Source organism: Gordionus sp. m RMFG-2023, chromosome 3, assembly GCF_954871325.1.
Source record: "Gordionus sp. m RMFG-2023 chromosome 3, tfGorSpeb1-WG-v2, whole genome shotgun sequence".
Lineage (NCBI taxonomy): Eukaryota > Metazoa > Nematomorpha > Gordioida > Chordodea > Parachordodidae > Gordionus > Gordionus sp. m RMFG-2023.
In genome coordinates, this window is record NC_088777.1 from 17,013,289 (window position 1) to 17,034,620 (window position 21,332).

At 27.4% G+C, this 21,332-nt stretch overlaps 1 protein-coding gene across 2 annotated transcripts in view; it reads right to left on the reverse strand.

Moving 5' to 3' along the window:
* Positions 1–254: 254 nt before the first annotated feature.
* Positions 255–21,332, reverse strand: part of LOC135925772 (DNA-directed RNA polymerase II subunit RPB2-like) — a 29,903-nt gene continuing 8,825 nt past the window's right edge. For both annotated transcript variants that reach the window (XM_065461243.1, XM_065461244.1), the window contains exons 11-25: positions 16,129–16,272; positions 15,823–15,962; positions 13,420–13,531; positions 13,109–13,263; positions 12,681–12,882; positions 10,252–10,420; positions 8,985–9,081; positions 8,814–8,908; positions 8,283–8,404; positions 3,100–3,180; positions 2,892–3,051; positions 2,520–2,697; positions 1,896–2,093; positions 1,432–1,595; positions 255–1,192 (exon numbers count right to left, since the gene is read on the reverse strand). In XM_065461243.1, coding sequence (XP_065317315.1) covers positions 1,032–1,192; positions 1,432–1,595; positions 1,896–2,093; positions 2,520–2,697; positions 2,892–3,051; positions 3,100–3,180; positions 8,283–8,404; positions 8,814–8,908; positions 8,985–9,081; positions 10,252–10,420; positions 12,681–12,882; positions 13,109–13,263; positions 13,420–13,531; positions 15,823–15,962; positions 16,129–16,272 — 2,178 coding nt within the window. In that variant the 3' untranslated portion in view covers positions 255–1,031. The remainder of the gene's footprint in view (positions 1,193–1,431; positions 1,596–1,895; positions 2,094–2,519; positions 2,698–2,891; positions 3,052–3,099; positions 3,181–8,282; positions 8,405–8,813; positions 8,909–8,984; positions 9,082–10,251; positions 10,421–12,680; positions 12,883–13,108; positions 13,264–13,419; positions 13,532–15,822; positions 15,963–16,128; positions 16,273–21,332) is intronic.

Consider the following 21,332-nt stretch of genomic DNA (forward strand, 5'->3'; position numbering starts at 1 on the left):
TTGTTTATTAAAAATCCACTGTGGTGATCACATAAATTAAATAATGTTAATTGTATAGCCCTGAGGTAGATTTATAAACATGAGCTCTATTTCTAGCGGATCTGAAGTTGTACTGGAGTTTATTAAATTGAATTATCTAATCAACCGAATTATTTTATTTGTTTATATCAGATTTCTTAAATAAAAATGCAATATAAACGTAAATGGATTTTATTTAGAAATATAAAATACATACTCAAAAAAAATAGATAAATATTCAATATTTGATTAAAAAATTTGTTCCAAGATTTGTAAATTGTATTTTGTCAACCACAATAAAAAAAATATGTATAATTAAATAAAATATGCAACTATAAACGAAATATAATAAATTCCAAGGAGAAAAATCACAGGTAAATTTTAATTATCAACTTAAATTAAAACATATTTATACAATGTTTTATATGCCCAGTATTCGGTCCGCTCCTTTTGGCGATTTTGTACAAAGATTCGTTTACGGCTTAGAAAATTATAAAGGTTTAATTTTAATAGTTTGGAAACGATAAAATCTACTATTTTGATTTCATCCTAAGCCACCTGTTTTTTTCTTACTTTTTGTTAGCACTATCTAAAATAGATTAAAAGGGTTTACGGCAAATATCCAGTGCACTTAACTCGAATAACAATCAATATTCATCAAGTCTAGTGGATCCTATACATACAGGATCAGTCTGGGTTCGAGTAGAAATATTGGCACAATAATGGAACGTGATGAGACTCCAAGGCGAGTATTATATAATTACATTTAAAAAGAACAGTAACCAAAAGATTAAATTTCTCAGGATAATAATTTGTAATTCTAATGTTTTTTTAAATTACCATAGGTTACTCCTAATAGAAAATTAGTTATACAAAAAAATGACGTTTATAACTTTATAGCAAAATTGTATATATAAAACATTGGGTATTTAAAAATAAAATAAATTTGTACAAATTTTATATACCCATATTTTCATTCTAATTTAAAAAAAAATTAAATTCTCCCTTCACGGTCAAACTACTAATCTGGGAGCTATACTCATGGACATGAGCTCTTGAAGAAGCAATTTACATGCATAAGGCAATTTGACTTCGCACAACTGACTAACACCACCACCACAAGCTTTACATTCAAGGGACCTTGAGCTAGGGCCTCCTTTTCCAGATCTTCTACCTTTAAATCATTTAAAATTAGAAAAATAAACAAATGGAAGTGAACATTATGTTGAGAAAAATATATTGATCATTATAATTATTTTTCCCAAATATTGTTATGCTAAAATGTTAAGGCCTACCAGAATTGCAAAAATAATAACAAATTGTATTATATGAAACATAATAACAGGTATATAAAAAATAGTTCATAAATAAGTAAATCATTAAATGTATATAATTTTATTTAAAAATATCAACCTCCATCCATAGAATTAGTTGAGTTAGTTAAAGGTCCGCTCACCAAAAATCCACAGATGCCACATACGGTAACCGAGTAAGGGTCAGATACGTCGAATAACCTTTCTTTCAAAAAAGCTGCCGCCCCATGACTCAGTTGACAATCCCGTTCCATTTCCCCGAACCTTATTAATAATATACCATAAAAACATGATATAAGAAAGTTTCTAAATATATTAAATAAAAAATCGTTTGCAAATTACACCTTATAAAGAATCCTTAGTTTAAAGTAAAAGAGTTAAGTTAACTAACATAAAGTTATTAATGTATTAAAATAAAATATTATAAATGATCTTTATAATAAGTCGAGCTTGGTCAACCTTAATTCAAAATAAACAATGGCTGACCTTTTTCTATAGACTAAATATCAACCTATTTAAAAAAAATTAAAAATATAGTCTATAAATTTTAATATAAGAAAGAACCTCAAGCCGCCATCACGACTACGGCCTTCGACGGGTTGCCTGGTAAGAATTTGAAGGGGACCACGAGCCCGGGAATGAATTTTGTCGTCGACCATGTGTTTAAGCCGCTGGTAGTAAGTGGGTCCTATAAAGACTTGAGAATTGAGTTTGCGACCAGTGTGACCATTGTAGAGAACTTCATTGCCACGGGATTGGTAGCTTTTTAAATATTAAGGATTATAAATATATCTAATCAATTAATGAAATGAAGGGGAAAGGAAAAAAATAGATGGCACGAAAAAAGAGTTACATTGATAAATAAGAACAAAAAGATGGTACAGGATCTTAAAAATTATTTTGAATAGGCTAAAACATTTTAAACCATCGTCGAACATGTGTTTATAACGTTTTTATTGTGATTAATGTGCCTATTGTAAAGGAGCTAGATTTTAACAATTTTTTAAGAGGGATAATATAAATGAATAAATGAGGTGAAATATATTAAACCACTTTTAATTTATGTTTAGTAAATATAAAGGGGGAAAGGAAATAAAATTAAATGCACAATCTGTAAAGGTAGGATTAAATATAATGTGATAATGGAGAACTGATTAATTTTATGTTTTATAAAATAAAATAACTTACCCATATTCTCTAAGCAAATTAGATATCTTTTGTACATTGACGGCGTCGTTGAAGGGAGTAGCATCGCCTATTTCGCCTTTATTGGCGCTAACTTTACCCTGTAAGCACTCTATAAGATGGCCTATAGTCATACGAGACGGAATGGCGTGGGGGTTTATTATGATATCCGGAGTGAGGCCTATACAAATACATATAAATAAATTATAATATAAGTTGTGACCTTTAAAATTGGAGAAAAGACATTTAGTTTCTAGTTCTCCAAACCTCTAACCTTAACTTTTCACACATGACCGTTTTACAACTTTTCCCAATGAGCTCTCTAATAAAGAAACAGATCACTACTGATATGCATATTATATATATGATAAAAACCCTCGGCCGTAAAAGGCATATCCTCTTGCCCATAAACGATCCCACAGGTTCCCTTTTGCCCATGCCGGGAAGCGAATTTATCTCCTATTTGAGGGGCTCGCACACTTCTGACTCTTACTTTGGCAAATTTACGGCCTTCAGAATCGAGAGAAAGCAATACCTTTATAAAATTTTAATTTATACATTTTAAAAGTAATTTATAAAATACCTGATCAACAATTCCGGTTTCGCTAGATCTTAGAAAAGTACTGGCATCTTTTTTCGTGAATTTTTTGGCACTAATATCCAGCTTTAAAACATTGTTTTATTCAAAAAATAATAAGACTAAAATTGTTTATTAATTACATAGTTAAACAATATAAATAAATAACTTCAAAACACTAATAAAAACTGTATGGCCGGTTTAGAAGAGTTGCTAAACTTAAAACAACGTGCTAATTTTTTACTTAACTTTTTAAATGTTAATAGAAGTATCGTAGTGCGCTACATCTTTTTAAAGTAACGATTCAATGTATTTATTTAGCTACTTTTAATTAGAAATTATAAAAAAATAATCATATAATGTAAGAAAATTAATTTGTAATTAAAGATCTATACTACTGAGTTTCATGTCAATTCGGCGATGAAAATTCAGCGCGGCGTCGATTAGGCGCGCTGAATTCGGCACGTATCTAACACAGCTGCAATTTATTAGTATTAAAAAAAGGATGATTAAATAGAAGTAATTTAGAATGTTGGTCCTGATGGAAACACAAGTGACAAGACTAGAGAAAACTACTAAATTTTATTTAAGACAAAAAGATGAATAACATTTTCTTGAAAACATCTAAAATTATAAGTTTATATAATATTAGAAAATAATATAAATTTGAATATAAAATAAAATGAAATAAGTTGGTAAAATCGCGTTACATTCGAATATTATAATTATTATAAATTATATTTTTATAATTATTATAATTTACTTTTTTTAAAATTTTATTTTAATTAATATATAATTTTATTTTAATTTATTAAAATGCCATATATAACATTCCCCTCTCTGAGAAGCGATCGTTGAATATGTTATAGCAATTAATTTCGTCGTATTTGTTATCGCGAATTAGTCGTCGGGTTAATTTGTTGTTTATCTTGCATGTATGTCAATACGCGGTATCAATATTTTTTAGTACACCATCGTCGTCTTATCCGTATCGAGATCATTAACGTGTTTGTTTGATATAGACATCGTAATTACATTTTGAGAATAGTTTGTCATTATCATCAAGTTTATATTATTTAATTTCAATATTTATGAATATTTCTAATTATTTTAAAATTTTAATTTTAATTTTCATATTATATTATATTTTTTTAAATATCATCAATTTATGATATCTGTTTAAATATAATATTGTATTTTTTAAATTAATTATTTTAAATTAATTACTTTAAATTTTTCATAACTTTCCCCTCCTTGAGAATCCTGAACCTGAGGCGGAACAGTTAGGTTTAATCGAAATTTATGAACTTGGAATTGTCTTTTGGTCTTGTATTTCATATATTTTAGCATGATAGTTAATCAGCATTATATTATTATATTATCATATCGGCATATTATAGTCATTTTTTAATCAGCATTATATAAAAATCATTTTTCGCCTGGGGTTGGTCTACTTTTTCGTCATAAACGTTAGCTCTCAGGAAAATGTCAGCCATGAATTTTTTTTATTTTGAATATTCCCATATCTAGCCCAAGAAATAAATAGTCTTCATATAGCTTGCCAAGTGTCCATATGTTTTAATTACAGTTTATATTTAATTTTAATATAAGAATTTCAATTTCTCTGGTAAAAAATATCTGAAAGTTTTTTTATATTTCATACAGTGGCAGACTTAGAGAAAACTACTAAATTTTATTTAAGAGAAAAAGATGAATTTAAAATTCTCTTAAGAACATTTAAAATTTTAAGTTTATATAATATTATAAAATAAAATAATATAAATTTGAATATAAAATAAAATGAAATAAGTTGGTGAAATAGCGATATACTTTATATAAGGTCATTCGAATATATAATTAATATATAATTTACTTTTTTAAAAATTTTATTTTAATTTATTAAAATGCCATCTATACAAGCACCAAGGTTTCCAATTCCCTTTTTGGAATCATTACGCTGCTACATAGGAGGGAATCCCAAAAACAAATAATGCAGTTGAAGGTAATTTTTAAAAAATTGCTATCTTTTTATTCATCATTACACAATCATTTTTAATAATTTACTTTGCAATTATCTAAAGGTTGACACAGAGCATTTTCATCTCTGCTAGCATCGCACCATCCCTCTATTTGGAAATTCTTAGATGCTCTACGTTTAGAACATTCGTTAACCGAAGCAAAAATTGAAATATTTCTGGTACGCAACCCCCAAGATCAAGAAAGGTGTATCGGGATACAGCTGAAAATATTATATTATATATAACTGACTTTTTAAATCGCCTTATTAGATAGCATATAATTTTAATTTACTAACATATTAATCTTATCTAAATGTGGTACACTGAAACTAGGGGAAATTTTTAAAATTATTATTTTTTTTATTTAAAAATAATAAATACACGATCGTGTGAATATGGGTGGAATTATTTTTGATGTAATAAAAATTTAAAGTTTGATTACTCAATAGCTTTAAGAATTCCATATTTTTTTTTGTGAAAATTTCACAATTCTTTAATTTTACATTAACAATAGAATATATTATTTAAAAAGGTGTGTGCTATTGGATGCTAAGTTAAGACTATTAAATCAAATACTAGATAATTAAGCAATTTATTTGAATAAACATAATATATAAATTAATAATATATATAATTTTAAGGAAAAACATAAATAGTTCTATATAAATTTTATATCATTTAAAAATTTTATTAATTTACTTAAATTTGACATATTTTTAATATTACGAAAATAAGAATATTCACATATATATAAATGAGAGGTTTTCTTTCAGTTCTGGGGATTAAAAAAAATTCTTATTGCATCTAAATCCAAAGTCACGCCAATTGTGCGAAAAAAGTATGCAATTCTTAAACTTTTGAGTAATGAAACCTTGAATTATTATTACATCAAAAAATTTCCACCAATATCATGACAGATGATAACATATTTATAATTTTTTTAATAATATTTTAAAAAAATTAATAAAATAATATTAAAAATTTCCCCGAGTTTCAGTGAGTTACCCTAAATGTTCTTTTAAACATATTTTTAGTATGATTTATATAGTCATTTTATAAATAAATAAAAAAATTGTGCATTAATTCGTTTTTGATTATTTTATAATAGAAAAAAATTAGCCTAAACATAATATATATTTAAGGATTTTTAATAAATCTAAATGAGTCAGTCTTAATTTGAATTTTTTTTGATCCACACTAGTGTTGATAAAAGGCTGATTAGGGTCTATTTTTAAAAACAGTCGATTAAGATTTTAACCAAAATAATATGAAAGATTTGAGATAGAGGTCAAAACAAATCTCCAGGTTTACATAATATTGGTTACTAATCAAAATACCTTATAATGTAATGTGGTAAATTGGTCCACCAAAGAAATCGGCATAAATATTTGTTAATTTTTTTTTGAAATTAATAAATTTTTTATTGATATTACACATTTAGTAAATAAATTAGAGATTTTGTAAAAAAAATATGATAATTAATAGGACCAACATTCAAAATGTCTTCTATTTAATCATTCTTTTTTTTATGCTAATAAATTTTAATAAATTGCAGCTGTATTAGATGCGCTCGAATTGACGTGATACCATGCAATTGATTTAACATAATGAGAAAAAAATATTATCTATATTATGGATATAGTCAAGGGGCATGATTAAGCAAAATATTTCGTTACAACTTAAATTTTTTCTTTTTAAATGAGTAGTTCTTTTATTAAGTTCCATCTAAAATTTCATCCAAAAATACATGCGTTAATTAAGTAACGCCATAAAATTAAATACCAATTAAAAATTTGTTGAATATTTCTAAATTGTAAAAAAGTTTTGAATTTAATTAAATAATTTTAAACTAATGTAGGAAAATTTAAATGGGCAAATTCTTTAAAATTATTTTTGTTTTATTCTAAACTTTGATCTAAGTAAAAAAAATCCATCTTTCTGATTTTTTTTAAATGATGATTTTTCCAATCCTATTTTAAAACAGAAATCGGAAAAGCTCAACCCGTCCGAAATATCGGCCAGAGGACTGAACTAATATTTAAAAAAATTATAATGGACCGGGCTTTGTATATAGAAAATTTTTGGGATGGGCTGGACAATTTATATATAAAAACCAGGCAGAGTTGGGAAAATCGCTGATTGTTGGTAAAATTATAATAAGCCATCTCGGGCAAATTTGAAATAATTTTTTTTGAATTTTAAGCTAATAATTTAATTTATTATTTTAAGATATAATCCAATTAGAAATACACAAATATCAAACATAATTGATATATAAAACGGTTGTTGTAGAAATTGGGAAAAAATTAGGTATAGATATTATGTGGGCTGAAATTTGTATAAAAATTTTAATGACTTGGGACAGATTTTTGGTAAATTTCCTAACCAGGCCTGGTAATTTGTGCCAAATATTGGTTGATTATATTTTTTAATTCTTCTAGTAAAATTTCTCAGTTGTTCAAAATTTATATAAATCTTTTTCCCTTTGATATATCAAATATTTTATTGAATGAATTGATGAAGATAATAGTCATAACTTAAATGCTACCTTCAAATGGTCAGAGAAAGGATATGAGAAGGCGTTCTTATCTAATTTCAAATATGTCCACTTTTTGGGAAAAAGTCTCTCTATTATTATAAATTAAGAGGGGGAGTTCCGAATTCAGAGGTTTAAAAATTGAAAAATCTTTTAGTTAATAAAACTAAACGCTATAAAAACAGTTCACTCCATCCACAATTCCAATAGTGAATAGACAAACGGTAAAAATTATTTAACATTTTTCGATTCAACCATCTCACTTATCAAATGTTAGTTAAAAAACGATATTACATCTAGAGGTATTGGAATATTTGCGAGTTTTAATGAAATAGAAATATTATTTAAATGTAAATAAGGAAATTTTTCTACAGCTTAATACAATCTTACCATCATCAGCACCATGAAACCCTTTTTGAAATACAAGTTGTTATTTTGTTTATACATATTTATAAAACTCTTCACAAACTATTTGAGCCAAAATAGTTTGGCTCAAATAGTTATAACGTGGAAAGGTAATATATTATAAGCATCCTTGAATATAAAATATAAAAGGTAAATAAGGGGGAAATTTGCAAGTGATAAGTTGATAAAATATATTAATCCTAGTATAAAAAGTAAACAACAAAAATGACCTCTTCTTCATTTTCTGGTAAAGTTATAGTTTTTCCTATGACAACATCGTCGCCAGATACCCTAGTACCTGGCGCTACTATACCATCGTCATCCAGCTTATCGTATAGGGCATGTCTCATTCCTGATTTAATCATTAAATTGTAAATGGTTAATCTAATGAAAAACAATGAAAATTTGTTATTGGAAGAGGCAAAGACCTAGATATTTGAAATCAAAAACTCATTGATAAAAGCTATCAAGCATTTAACAGATTAAATAATAATGGATCCTATTTATTCGCTCAATTAAAACTAAATGCTGAAAAAAAATCCTTAAAAGCTCAGGAGAAATACTCAAAATTATCTCTTAATACTCAAAAAAATACACTGCTTAGGTATAAAACTGAAACGTTGAGACTAAAAATGAACCGTTCAGATAAATATATGAAACGCTCGTAAATCGTCTTAGATTTAAAAAAAATATCTATGAAATTCAGTAAAAATTCTGAGCGAAATAATGTGAGTCAATAAATAATGTATTATTTTATAAACCAATAACGTGTTCCCTCTCGGGTCTTTCAAACATTTCTTCCTGGTCAATTCCTTTTTTAGATTCAACGTCTCTGTACGACCGGTAAAAAACGGACCTTATATACAAAATATTAATTTTAAAGCAAAAATTCGTTAAAATTCTAAATAAGGGACATAAAATATTTATTATACCTAAACAAGCCTCTTTCGATAGCGGAATTGTTAATGATAATAGAATCTTCTTGGTTATATCCGGTGTAAGATAATATGGCTACTATAACATTGATACCTATATAATAAATTTATTTAAATGTATGGAATGTAGTGCCGTATGTAGTATTTTACTCCTTTTTGGGGGAGAAGTTAAATTTTTCTATAAAAATAAGATGACTAATATCCAGTATTCATAATTTTAGGACAACGGATTTTAATAAAGATTCTTTTAATTAATATGATTTTAGAAAATAAAATTATATAAAAGGAAAATAAAATCAATACATTAATTTTGTTCTTAATGCTTTTTTTTACTTTTGATTTAGTTTTATGATTCGTATAACATATTAAATCACATTTATAAATTATTATAAGCCAATAAAAAGATGAAATAGTTATAAACAATATTTAGGTTCTATTTGGCTTGGACATTCATTTTAAATTTCTCAAATTTCAAAAATAAAATATCATTTGCTTAAATATTCATTATCTATAGTTTCTTAAATAGAGTTTTCTAACATTTAGATATAATTTTGTTTATAATTAGTGATGGTCACGGTCTGGTCTTAGGTCAGGACCAATACACTCGGACTGAACAATAGTCTTTTAAAAAAGATCGATCCAGACCGTGATCCTAAATAAAAAAAATCGCTCTATATTTTAAAAATATTTTTGTTTACCTAATTTAATCGATGTTTATTGAGACTATAAGTATGCTTCTTTGAAAAACTTAATGGTTATCAAATGGCAAAATAAAAATTCACAAAAACTAAAATAACTCCTCTAAAATAACATAAAATAAAATATACAAAAAATTAGGTAAAATAAAATAAAATTAAACGTATAATAAAAAAAACTGAAATATTAATAAAAGACCGTTCGGGGCTGTGGTCCTCAAAAAATCGGTCCGTCCATTGATCTAGTCCGATCTAAGACTGATAGGACCAGACCGTTGATCTTCACTATCTATAATTGTTCTATGAAGTTAATTGCATTGCATATTTATTATCTATAGACTTACTGGTCAGTCCTAAGCACAAAAATGGGGTGAGGGGGGGGGGCTTCACGCAAAATATTATAAGAATAAAATTTGTTTTTATAAAGATTCTGGCTTCCGGAGATGCTAGAAAAAAAGAGAACAAAATAGAATCGACAAAATTAACCAAACTTAGTGTTTTATTAACAAAAGTTTTTGAAAAAGACTATGTAACCTTAACACTAGTCAATTCTTTAAAAAATCAAATACCGGCTGGTAGCTCCCTGAATCTGAGGTACTCCATCGCCCGAGTCGTGACAAGAGGTTTTTGAGGATAGTAAAGTACGTGGGCCGTTGTGTCCATCCGAACGTGGTAATTAGTTATGTAAACCCCCATCGCTTGTTTGCCCATAGCCGATTGGTAAGTGTTACGTGGCGACTTTTTATAAGTGAATTAAAATTAGTTTTAAAATTGTGGATAGTGACTATGTGATTTAAGGATCATATATCTGGGGATTAAGAGATTCTAAAATCCAGGGAAAAGTGGTCAAAAATTCATCCCGTCATCCAGAATAGGTCCAATCAGACGTGTTAATCGATACTTTTAAAGGGATCGAATTCCGATCCAGATCTTTTCAAAAAAATGGGAAATCCAGGATAGACTTTTTTTAAAAAAGGATCACGATCCTCTTCCTATTTTAAAAATTTCGGAAGAAAATTTATTCTCGATGTGAAATTAACGAATATATAAATAAATTAAATATAGTATAAATTTATTGTAATCGAATAATATAACAATAATAATATATTTATTTATAATCAAAATTAGCGTTTAATAATAATAAATATCATTCAAACATTATCGTTCTTTCATTAAGAACATGTTTAACGTTCATAAACAAGTGCTCCTTGATTATATTTGTAATATATATAGTGAATAATATTATTATTGAATTGACATATATATATTTTGATGTAACGCGTTGTTTTTCAATATGCATGTTAATAAATAAAGTAGATTACATATATACTAAAATATTCAATAAATATTTTTTTTAAAGTGACATAAGTTAAAAATAATAATTGATTCATCATTTGAATAAAGCAAATATTAAAGGAAAACGCATTAGAATTTTTCCTAAAGAAAGTATCAATTTAATTCATACAATCATTCGAATAAGCATCTGCTTGTATATGTTCCTGCAGGTTTTCCAAATGAACCCTGGCAGATTGTTTTATGACCTATTAAGTTTAAATTTCGGGCGAATTAATGCTGCTAGTATGCTTTTTTCTCATACAATGAAGGAAGTCTATATTAAGAAATGATAATTAAGAAGCTGAAGAAAAGCTAAAAGGTTCCCATTTATATCTGTAACGTCAATAACTATATGTATATTATTTCATAGATAGTAAAAATCTAAAAAAATATTTTTTTTAAAATCAATAAATAAAACTTGTAAGTAATCAAATTCGTAAATGTGGTCTTAATAAAACCTATGAGAAAAATATAAATCTGAGGAGGATGTTAAAATATGATGTAGGTAAATTTTTTTAAAAAAATATTATTTTATTTATAAACTTTTTAAATAAAAAATAAATTTTTAAAAGGATTGAATATTATACAAAATGGTCTAGATCATGGTCCTCAATTAAAGAGAAAATCATAAATCCGGGTAGATTTACCAAATTAGGATCGTATTCAGAATCGTCGATCCTTTAACAACTTTGGGTCCCACCCACGAGGTAGCGTTTTAAAGATAGATTCAAAATATTATTTTCTCTAATATGTTTTAAGAAATCAGTATAATTTATTTCCATATTTTTAAAAACAACTTTCCGCACTATTTAAATGGTAGACATGTCAGAGTCAAATTCTTAAAATAAAATTAGTCTTAAAGAAAAATTTTTTGAAAATGAGAATAATGTCTAAGTTGAAGAAAGATATATACTTTAAGGTCGAATAGAAGCTAAATGTATTCATCGGTAAGCCATAAATAGCCTCTTTTAAATAAATAAACACAAATAGCATGAACATTTGATATAATATATATAATTAATTTTTTTAAGTCACATTTCAATTATAAACATTATTTGTACCAAAATTTTATCCATGTCAAAATAGGCAATTTTAAATATTATATAGTACCTAGCAATATATTCCTATAGTATATAATGTAATATATAAATAATAATAGATATAAATAACCCTGTTACTGAGAAGTTAATATATCTACTTTCAAATTACTAAAAAATTACCGCACCTTTTGATATATGCACATTTTGGTAGGATGCTAGAATTTCAATATTTACACATTGCTATATCATTAATGGCACTTTCCTTTAAGAACTGAGTCAATCAGTTTAATTTATAACTAGGTATCGATTACAAAAAATAAATTTAACTGAAATCTATCACAAATCTTAATTAAGTAACTTTTCATAATTGTTTAATTTTATATCAAAGATGTTTTGATAAATTAAAATAACTTTTACTATTAAAACTTACCATACTTGAAAAGCAGTTATAAATCACGTGATAAATATTTACCACAGGATATACAAATTTGGTAGATTAGATCATTGTTATTATTAGTGCACATTAAAAAAATATTTCCCTGAGAAAAATTGCGAATTTTCCTCAAGATAATAATCAAAATTCCCTGGATCTACATCTCTAGTATTAACCAGAATTATATTACTTGATTATGATCGGGAAAGGGTATGATAGAAGCGCATACGCCAAGTATCATAGATGGATGAATTTCGCAATGCGTGTAAGTGGAACAATATCCGTTGAGGGATTTCTCCGTCAAATCTTCAGGGGTCATGGCTAGCATAATGGTTTCTTCCTCCATCGTATCTATGTATTCAACGACGCCACTGGCCACCAAATTTTGCCATCTAATTTTTTGTAAAATTGTTTTAAATATAGATCATTTTTATTTAAACGTAATTATAAGACTTTTGAAAAAATATCTCACTATAAGGCTAAGTCATAGCGTATCTTATTTTTATTTTTAAATCTGAATAGATCATTCTATTCAGATATAGAATTCTAAAAAAACTTGCTAGACCGTAATCTAAATGTTCAACATATGAAAAAAATAGCTTTATGTATAAAATAAACCCATAGTTATTGTATTCCCGTTCCTTGAGCATGTCTATATGCCTTTTTTTAAGTAGGAGTTTTTGATTTTCAACGATTAGCAAAGGTCTACATATTCTCCCAGCATCAGTATATATCCTTATTTCCCTATCTTGTATATCCCTGACCATCGAAACCTAGATTTATAAGTTTATTCAAAATTAATATTTATTCTGTTTTGTTCTTTCTTTCTTTCAATGTTAAACACAAGAAATAAATGAATAATTATATATATATATATTGGAATTTTTTCAATTTAAAAATAAATAAATAATATATATATAATAGTTTACCTCAGATACAATAATATCCATTTGACGTCTAAGTTTTCTTAGAGTGGTCATCAATTGATCGGGGTCTTTGTGGATTCCCACCCAGCAACCGTTTACAAATATTTTTGTGGCACTTTTATTTTTGATTTTTAAAATTATTAGCTAATTTTAAAGGTTAATTATAAACAAACAATCTCTCTTAATATATATTTGCAGAGTTGTTAAAAGATACTTTTTAAATGGATCTAGATACAGTTACAATTTTTATTATTAATTTACGTTTATTGTGAAAATGTATGAAATGAGGTAAAAAATTTATTGACTCGATATCACATTTATCAAAATATAACTAAAATAATGATTTTAATATAATATATGTAAATATATGATTATAAATAATTATCAGATTTCAGTAATAAATATTTTCTAAATTTTGATCATTAAAGCATCCTCGTTTATGTAAAGGCATTTTTAGCTGCACTAAAAATCTTTCTACCTGGGAGCTTGAAGGGATTGTGGTGCTATATTTTATGAATAACAATTTTATAATAAGAACTGTCAGCAAATTATATTTTTTATGGAACTAATGTTTTGATTATTTTTATAAATGAAGGATTATCAACAAATGAAAATGGCCGAGTGCCAGCTATACTTCATCTAAAGTTGTCTAGGTTAAAGTCTGAGATCTCTTGATAAAAATATCAGTGGACTATGAGCCTAATCCAATATTTTCTTTAATAGATTTATTCTACTTCCCCTTTTTATTTTTTATTAACAATGTTTGATGTTTTCACTTAAAATTATAATTGCAAACATTTAATTAGTTATACCATTAAATGTTTTAAAATGTTGCAAGTTGAGGTAATGCTAACTGAAATTTTCGTATTTTTTGGTAGACATAGCAAACATATCAGATTTGTTTTCTTTATTTTGAGATATTATTTTAAAATATGCTCTATAAATTGGCCGTGGAAAAACAATGTCTGGACTTGTTGATGCTTTATTGATTATTACTTCTTTCCCTCTTCATATTATTAATATTAATCTAAAATAAATTTTTAAAATTAGTATGATAAAATAAAATTAACCAGTTCCATTGAAAATAAAGATGGCAGATTCCTTGAGATGGGTTGTAATCAGGGACCCGGAAAGAACTAGAATGAACCGCTAAACAGTTATAAATCTTTATAAATATCTGAACCATAACTAAACAGATATAATAATTTTTTGAAGGAGTAAAAAGGACCTTTATAAAAGAAGTTACCGATTTAAACCGGGTTAAACCGGTTTCAGCCAAAATAAAATAAATAATTTTACATTCTTTTCCTTGTGGTGTATTACATATTTTACCATACCTACTTCAAATATTTGTTTAATATCCATAAGTATGTAATAATTTTTCACTATGACTTATATTGATTCACAATCTTTTAACTGCTTCATATAGTATTGGAGCATTCCTATTTTATATATTTTAGTATGTAAAATATCTAAATAACCAATTTTGATTTAGTTGTATTTAATTAATCTAAAAAAATCATCAGTTTTTATATTGGGAATCAAAAAAATTTGAATTTCCAAAATTTTATAAACTTGCTCTTATAGTACTTGCGATTCCCGCAACGTAATTTCTGTTAAAAGGGCCTTTTTGGGGCTAATATTTGTGTTATCGTCACAACAAACATATACGAATCAACTTATATTAAAAAATATATAACTTATACATTCAATAGAAATGAGTGATTCTTATATATTATTCATAGATATTTATAATAAAAATAATTTATTTCATCTGTTTTAAAAATATATAATATTAACTTAAGTGATGACATTAATTTTAATAAATGATATTCATAATTAAAATCATTATATTATGGTGTTGCTTCAATAAAAAAAAATTCCTAACCATAATGAACCTTTATAAACCTCTACAATTAGCTGAACCGAACCGAAACTTTATAAATTTTTTCTTAAAAACCTTAACCGAACCGTAACCATTATAATTTATTAAATAATGAACCGTAACCACCTGATTGTTATATCAAAATTTGACTGGTTTATTGATAAGCTCGGACATATAATATTTAATGAATATTTATATATATATTTTTTTTTATACAAGTTTTAATATTTTATATATATATAAATTTTTTATTATACTAGTCACAATATTTTTCAATACATATATTTAAATTATATGCTCATTTAAAATAAAATAAATGTAAGTATTTAAAAACAGATACAGATACCTCTAAAATAATATCTAGATACCGATACTTTAAAAAATTTATCTAGATACAGATACCACATTTTATCTAGTACAACAGCTCTCCATATTTGTAATAATGTAGTATAAATTATGAAAAGATGCTTTCAATAAGGAAAGAGAAAATGGTGAATAGAAATGCTTATAAAGTATCTTACTCTGCGATGGAAGATGGGGCGATCTCCTCCAAATTTTCCATGGACCATTCTTCCAAAAATTCCAGAATAGGAGCTGGTTGACTGCCCACGGATATGTAAGCCATAAGAGCTAAGTTTTTCACCAAACCTACGGCATGCCCCTTAATATGTTGGTGAACGGAGTTAATAAAATATTTTAATTCTCTAGCATCAAAATTGAGGATACATTTAGGTAAAGTTTCAATCATTATTAAATGTTGATTAATATTATATTACTTTTTTAAATTTACAAAAAGAACCTTATGCAATATTTCGTGATAAAAATACCTCTGGCGTCTCAGCAGGACAAATCATTCCCCAATGAGTATTGTGTAATTGTCTAGGCCGCGCCAGCTTTCCATCCCGTCCTATGGGGGAATTAAGCCTGCGTAAATGGGAGAGCGTGGAAGCGAATGTGAGCCTATTCAAAACCTATTTAGAATAGAAAAATTATAAAAAATAAATTTATCTCACCAAGGTAAATTAACGCATAAGGCTGTAATTTAAATATCAAAAATTTTATTAACTAACGAAAAAAGAGTAAGCCATTTTTTAGGTAAAAATAAAATAGTGGTCTAAATCATTTTTTTCCAATTTAAGCTGTGACCTAAATTTTAAAAAACCTCAAAATTTATAAATTTTCGTAAAATAAAATATTAGTTATTTACGACTCAACGCAAAAATATGCATAGATATTTAGAATGCAGGTATATATTATGATAATTATAATATAAATATATATATTATTAATTCTCGAGATCAAGGATTTTTTAAAAAATTTAATATTATACCTTTTTATCTTGATTAATTCCGCCAGACATTACACATGTATGCGAAAACTTTTATGTATATTCTAACAAATTTGAAAGAAAATGACACCGCAATAGTCATACTTAAAACAAAATTAGTTTGATAAATCGGCTTTATATATCCCGCGTATGATTTTAATTTTTTAATAAATAAGCGCAGTATATTTTTAATTTGGCAACTAGAATGAGCTTTAGAAAAATAGCTTTATTGCTAAGATTGGCAAAACATGAGTAAATACTATTGTGATATAGAGCTTGACAAAAAATGAGTAAATACTAGTGTTGTTGAAAAGCGCGAATCTCGTTGATTTTAAAAAACGGTACGATTAAGATTATAGCCATAATAACATAATGTAAGTCTAAATATTTTGCTCATAGCTGGCAGAAATGCTTGGACATCAATTTGCCAAATCTCGATGCTTACATAAAATTATTTTAGTTAAAATCTTAATCGGACCGTTTTGAAAAATCGACCCAAATAGTGGTTTTAACAACACTAGTAACTACTATTGTGACATCAATATTAGGGCTATGCCGCTTTACAAATTTTTAACCAATCCGATTCGATATTTATATTGATTTCTATTTACCATCTATCTTTGTATCAATTTCATTTAATATTTTCTACTTTAAAAAAACCAATTAAATTTTACGAATAATCAAATGTATTTTATATTGTTTATTTTTTATAAGTTAATATCCCCATATAAAATATTTGCAATGTTTCTGGGTGAATGTAGTGTTGTTAAACAGCCCCATTTAGTCGATTTAAAAAAAAGTTTAATCAAAATTTTAACCAAAATATTATTATCTGTCTCGAAATTTGGCCAATCCAAACCTTTCTGATATCTGCGGGAAAAATAAATAAGCATGGGTAATTTATTCTTGGCTAAAATTTTAAGTTAAACGTTTTTAAAATAAGCTAAATCGAGCCATTTAGCAAGACTAACTTAATGTGACTAGTTATATGTTTTAAAATCCTTTTCTTTTTGCAGATAATATAACAAAAAATAGTGTAAAATTTTAAACTATTTGTTTAAACATTACAGCAAATAAATTGTATATTAGTTCCTTTCAATAAATTATTATTATGAAATTATTTACAAAATAAAAAAAATCATATAATTATATGTAGAATTATAAAATAACTAAAATGTATAAGAAATATCGGATCGGTTTTTTTAAAAAAATCGGCCAGATCCGATATTTTTGAAAACGCTAAATATCGTTATCGATCCGATCCAATATTAATTATCGGCTCAGTCTTAATCAATATGTATTATATAGGTCCGGGTCGGGCCGTATTATAATTTTTTTAAATTTACCTGTGCCGAGCTGGCCTAAAATTTTTTTTAGAAAAATATCCAACCCGTATATTTTAAAACCAAATATTTGAAATCGCCAATAGATAAAATATATTTTAAAAAAAATCAGGGCCGGGCCTGAATTTTTTTTTTAAAAACAAACTTGGGCCGGGTCAGGCCGAAAAAAATTTTTGAAAAAAAAATCCAGGCCGGGTTGTATAAATAGTTTCTCTGCACGTCACTGATATTAAAAAAATTAGATTTTCTGAAGTATTCTGCTGATATTTAAAGTATCTCTTCAATTTATGTTGTAAACAATGATGTTTGGTGTTGAATTTGGACCGATGGGTCCCCCAGTCTGAGTGGGAAAAATACAGTCCGTGATCGGGGGTCCGGGATGGTCGATGACGGGATCCAGGGGGCCGGGTTTTATCGATTTTGTCATGGAATCACTCGGACAACGTAGTGGAAATAATATTTTCAAAGTTTAATAAAGTCGAAGTTGCAAAGCAAAAGTAAATCAAAATCATCCAATAATTAATCAAAAAAAATGTATATAATTACACAATCAAAAAAATATTTAATGGTCAAGAAAAAGGTATTTTTCCAACCTTTATAATTTTTAAAACAAATAGAAAAAACAATCATTCTTGAAACTGGTTAGAACCAGTTTCAAATGCAATATAAAAATAAGGTATAATATCAATTTCATAACAAAAAAAAGGAAGATGGGAAAACAAAAGAAACAAGTGGAGAAAAAACGTAAAGAAAAGAAATAAGTTATACGGGACAAGTGGGGAGATAGAACATAACATTTGGATTGAAGCCTTACACATAATAAAATAGTGGTTACTGAGGTTTTGCCAATCTTTGCAAATAAAGCTAAAGCTCATTTCAGTTGTCAAATATGTAAAAATATAAAAGGGTTATAAAAAGCCTATTCCGCATACTGATACTGTTGTTATTAACCATAGCAGTCATTTCTTTCAAATTTGTTAAAATATAATGAAGTTTCTACATGCATGTGGAATGTCTTATGTAATTTATCAGAATAAGAAGGTATAATAATATCAAATATTTTATGTCCTTGATCTCTATAATAAATAATATGTATTGATAATCTAATTATCATATATACCTGCATTCCATAGGCTAGTAGTAAATAACAAGGTGTCGGGAAATGGTAGTATGCTAAAAAGATATTTTAAACTATTAATTTTTTAATTCTTACGGTATCCCTATCCCACATATATATTTTATATAGATCAGAGACTGCAGATTTTTTATATTTTCAGGCCCAGCCCGGATTTTTTTAAAATATATTTATTTTTAATTTTTATAGCTAATAATAGCGATTTAAAATGTTTTAAAATATTGCCCGACTCAGGTATTTTTTTTAAAAAAATTCAGGCCCGGTCCAGATATATTTAAAAATATTAAAATATGGCCCGACCCTAGTCTCTGATATAAATCAAGCAGATGAGAAAATAATATATATATCTTAAAATAATTTGAAAAATTGTGAAATAAAGCAAAAACCATAGCCAAAATCGGGACTTCACCTACATTTAATATATTTTAGCCCTACTCTCCTATATCAAACTAATTTTAATATGTGATTATAAACCGAGTTCCATGACAATAATCTTCTAAATATTGATGTCTATTTGTACATTGAGTCATATCTTCAAATATTATATAATAAATAACTAATGATTGAGTGAATATTTTAATTTACAAGATTTTTAAAAAATTTAAAGGAAGATTTTGGTCATGCTTCATTAATTTATAAATTTTGATTAAAAAATATATTTCGGTCACAGCCTAAAGAATTCATCATATAGATTTTTGTAGAATTCTTCTTCTTCTTCTTCTCCGTTTTATGGTGATTTCCAGGTTTACCCAGGCAGGCCAGTTTTCCTTCTGATTTTTCTTTTCCATTTCTGACGGTCCTGAGCATCAATATTTGTAAGATTCATGCTTCACATATCCGCCGCTATCACATTTGTCCATGTCATCTTGGGCCTTCCTCTAGGTCTTGATCCTCCTACTTTCATCAAGGTGTATCTCTTTACTCAGTCATCTTTTGTCATAGGTTTCACATGCCCAAACCATCTTATTTCGTTGCATTACCACTCCAATCATTTCTATACCCAATCTTGCTCGCAATTCCTTGCTAGTTTCTCTCTCTCTCAGAGAAACCCCATACATCCAACTAATCATTCTCATCTCTATTCTTTCTAATTTGGCTTCGTGAGTCGTTTTCATTGCCCATGTTTCTCCGCCATAAACTAAACAACTCCTCATACAGCTTTACGTAAACTTTCCCCTTTAACTTCAGTCATTTTTTATTTGTTAGAATAGACGACATCTCTCTGAACTTCTTCCATGCTTGTCTGACCCTTGCAACAACGGCAGAATCTACACCACCATCTGCATTTAGCATATTACCCAAATAACAAAACTTATTCACTTTTTCTATGGTTAACCTATTGCCAATATCCAAACCATCATTTTTGACGTTATCATTATTATGTACCCCTTTCATGCACGATCTACAAATAAAAGTCATTCTTGATAACATCAAATTTCCCTTTTCCCGCTACATCTGTTATGTACCTATTTATAGCATCTGGTGCATTAGATTGAATTTCTAGCAACTCCTTTCCTACATACACCACAAGGCCACTTGGATTCCTCCATTTTTAGATTTTCCCCACCAATCATCACCTTTGTCTTTGCTATATTCATTTTGGCCCTTTGCTTCCATAGCCATCCTCCATTTACTAATTTTATCCTTCAATTCTTCTTCACTGTTTGCTATTAATACAAGGTCATCTGCATATAATAGCTCCCAGGGAAGTCCTTCACGTATTTCTCTAGCCACCACATCCATTACTATGATAAATAATAATGGACTCAGCACAGATCCTTGATGAAGTCCTACCTTCACTTCAAAGCTTTCACTATCACCATAATCCGTCCGTACTGCTGTTTGTGTTCCCACATGCATTGCCTGCTATAACCAACCATTCCTCCAAACCTGATTTTCTCAAGGCCCATCTTGTAACCTCACGCGGCACCCTGTCAAATGCTTTCTCCAAGTCAACAAACGCATAATACAGTTTCTTTTCCTTCGCAAGATATTTCTGTATTTATCTCACCACAAAAATGGCATCTGTCGTGCCTGAAACCAAACTGCATTTCATTGTTCCCTTATCCACTTCTCGAACACCCTCTCAAATACCTTGAGTGCATGTTCCAAGAGTTTAATAGCTCTGTAAGACCCGCAATCTAAAGGATCACCTGTTCCCTTGTTGTAATCATTTAATTATTACAAATGTAAAATAATCAAAGATTGGATGGAAATGCTATATCC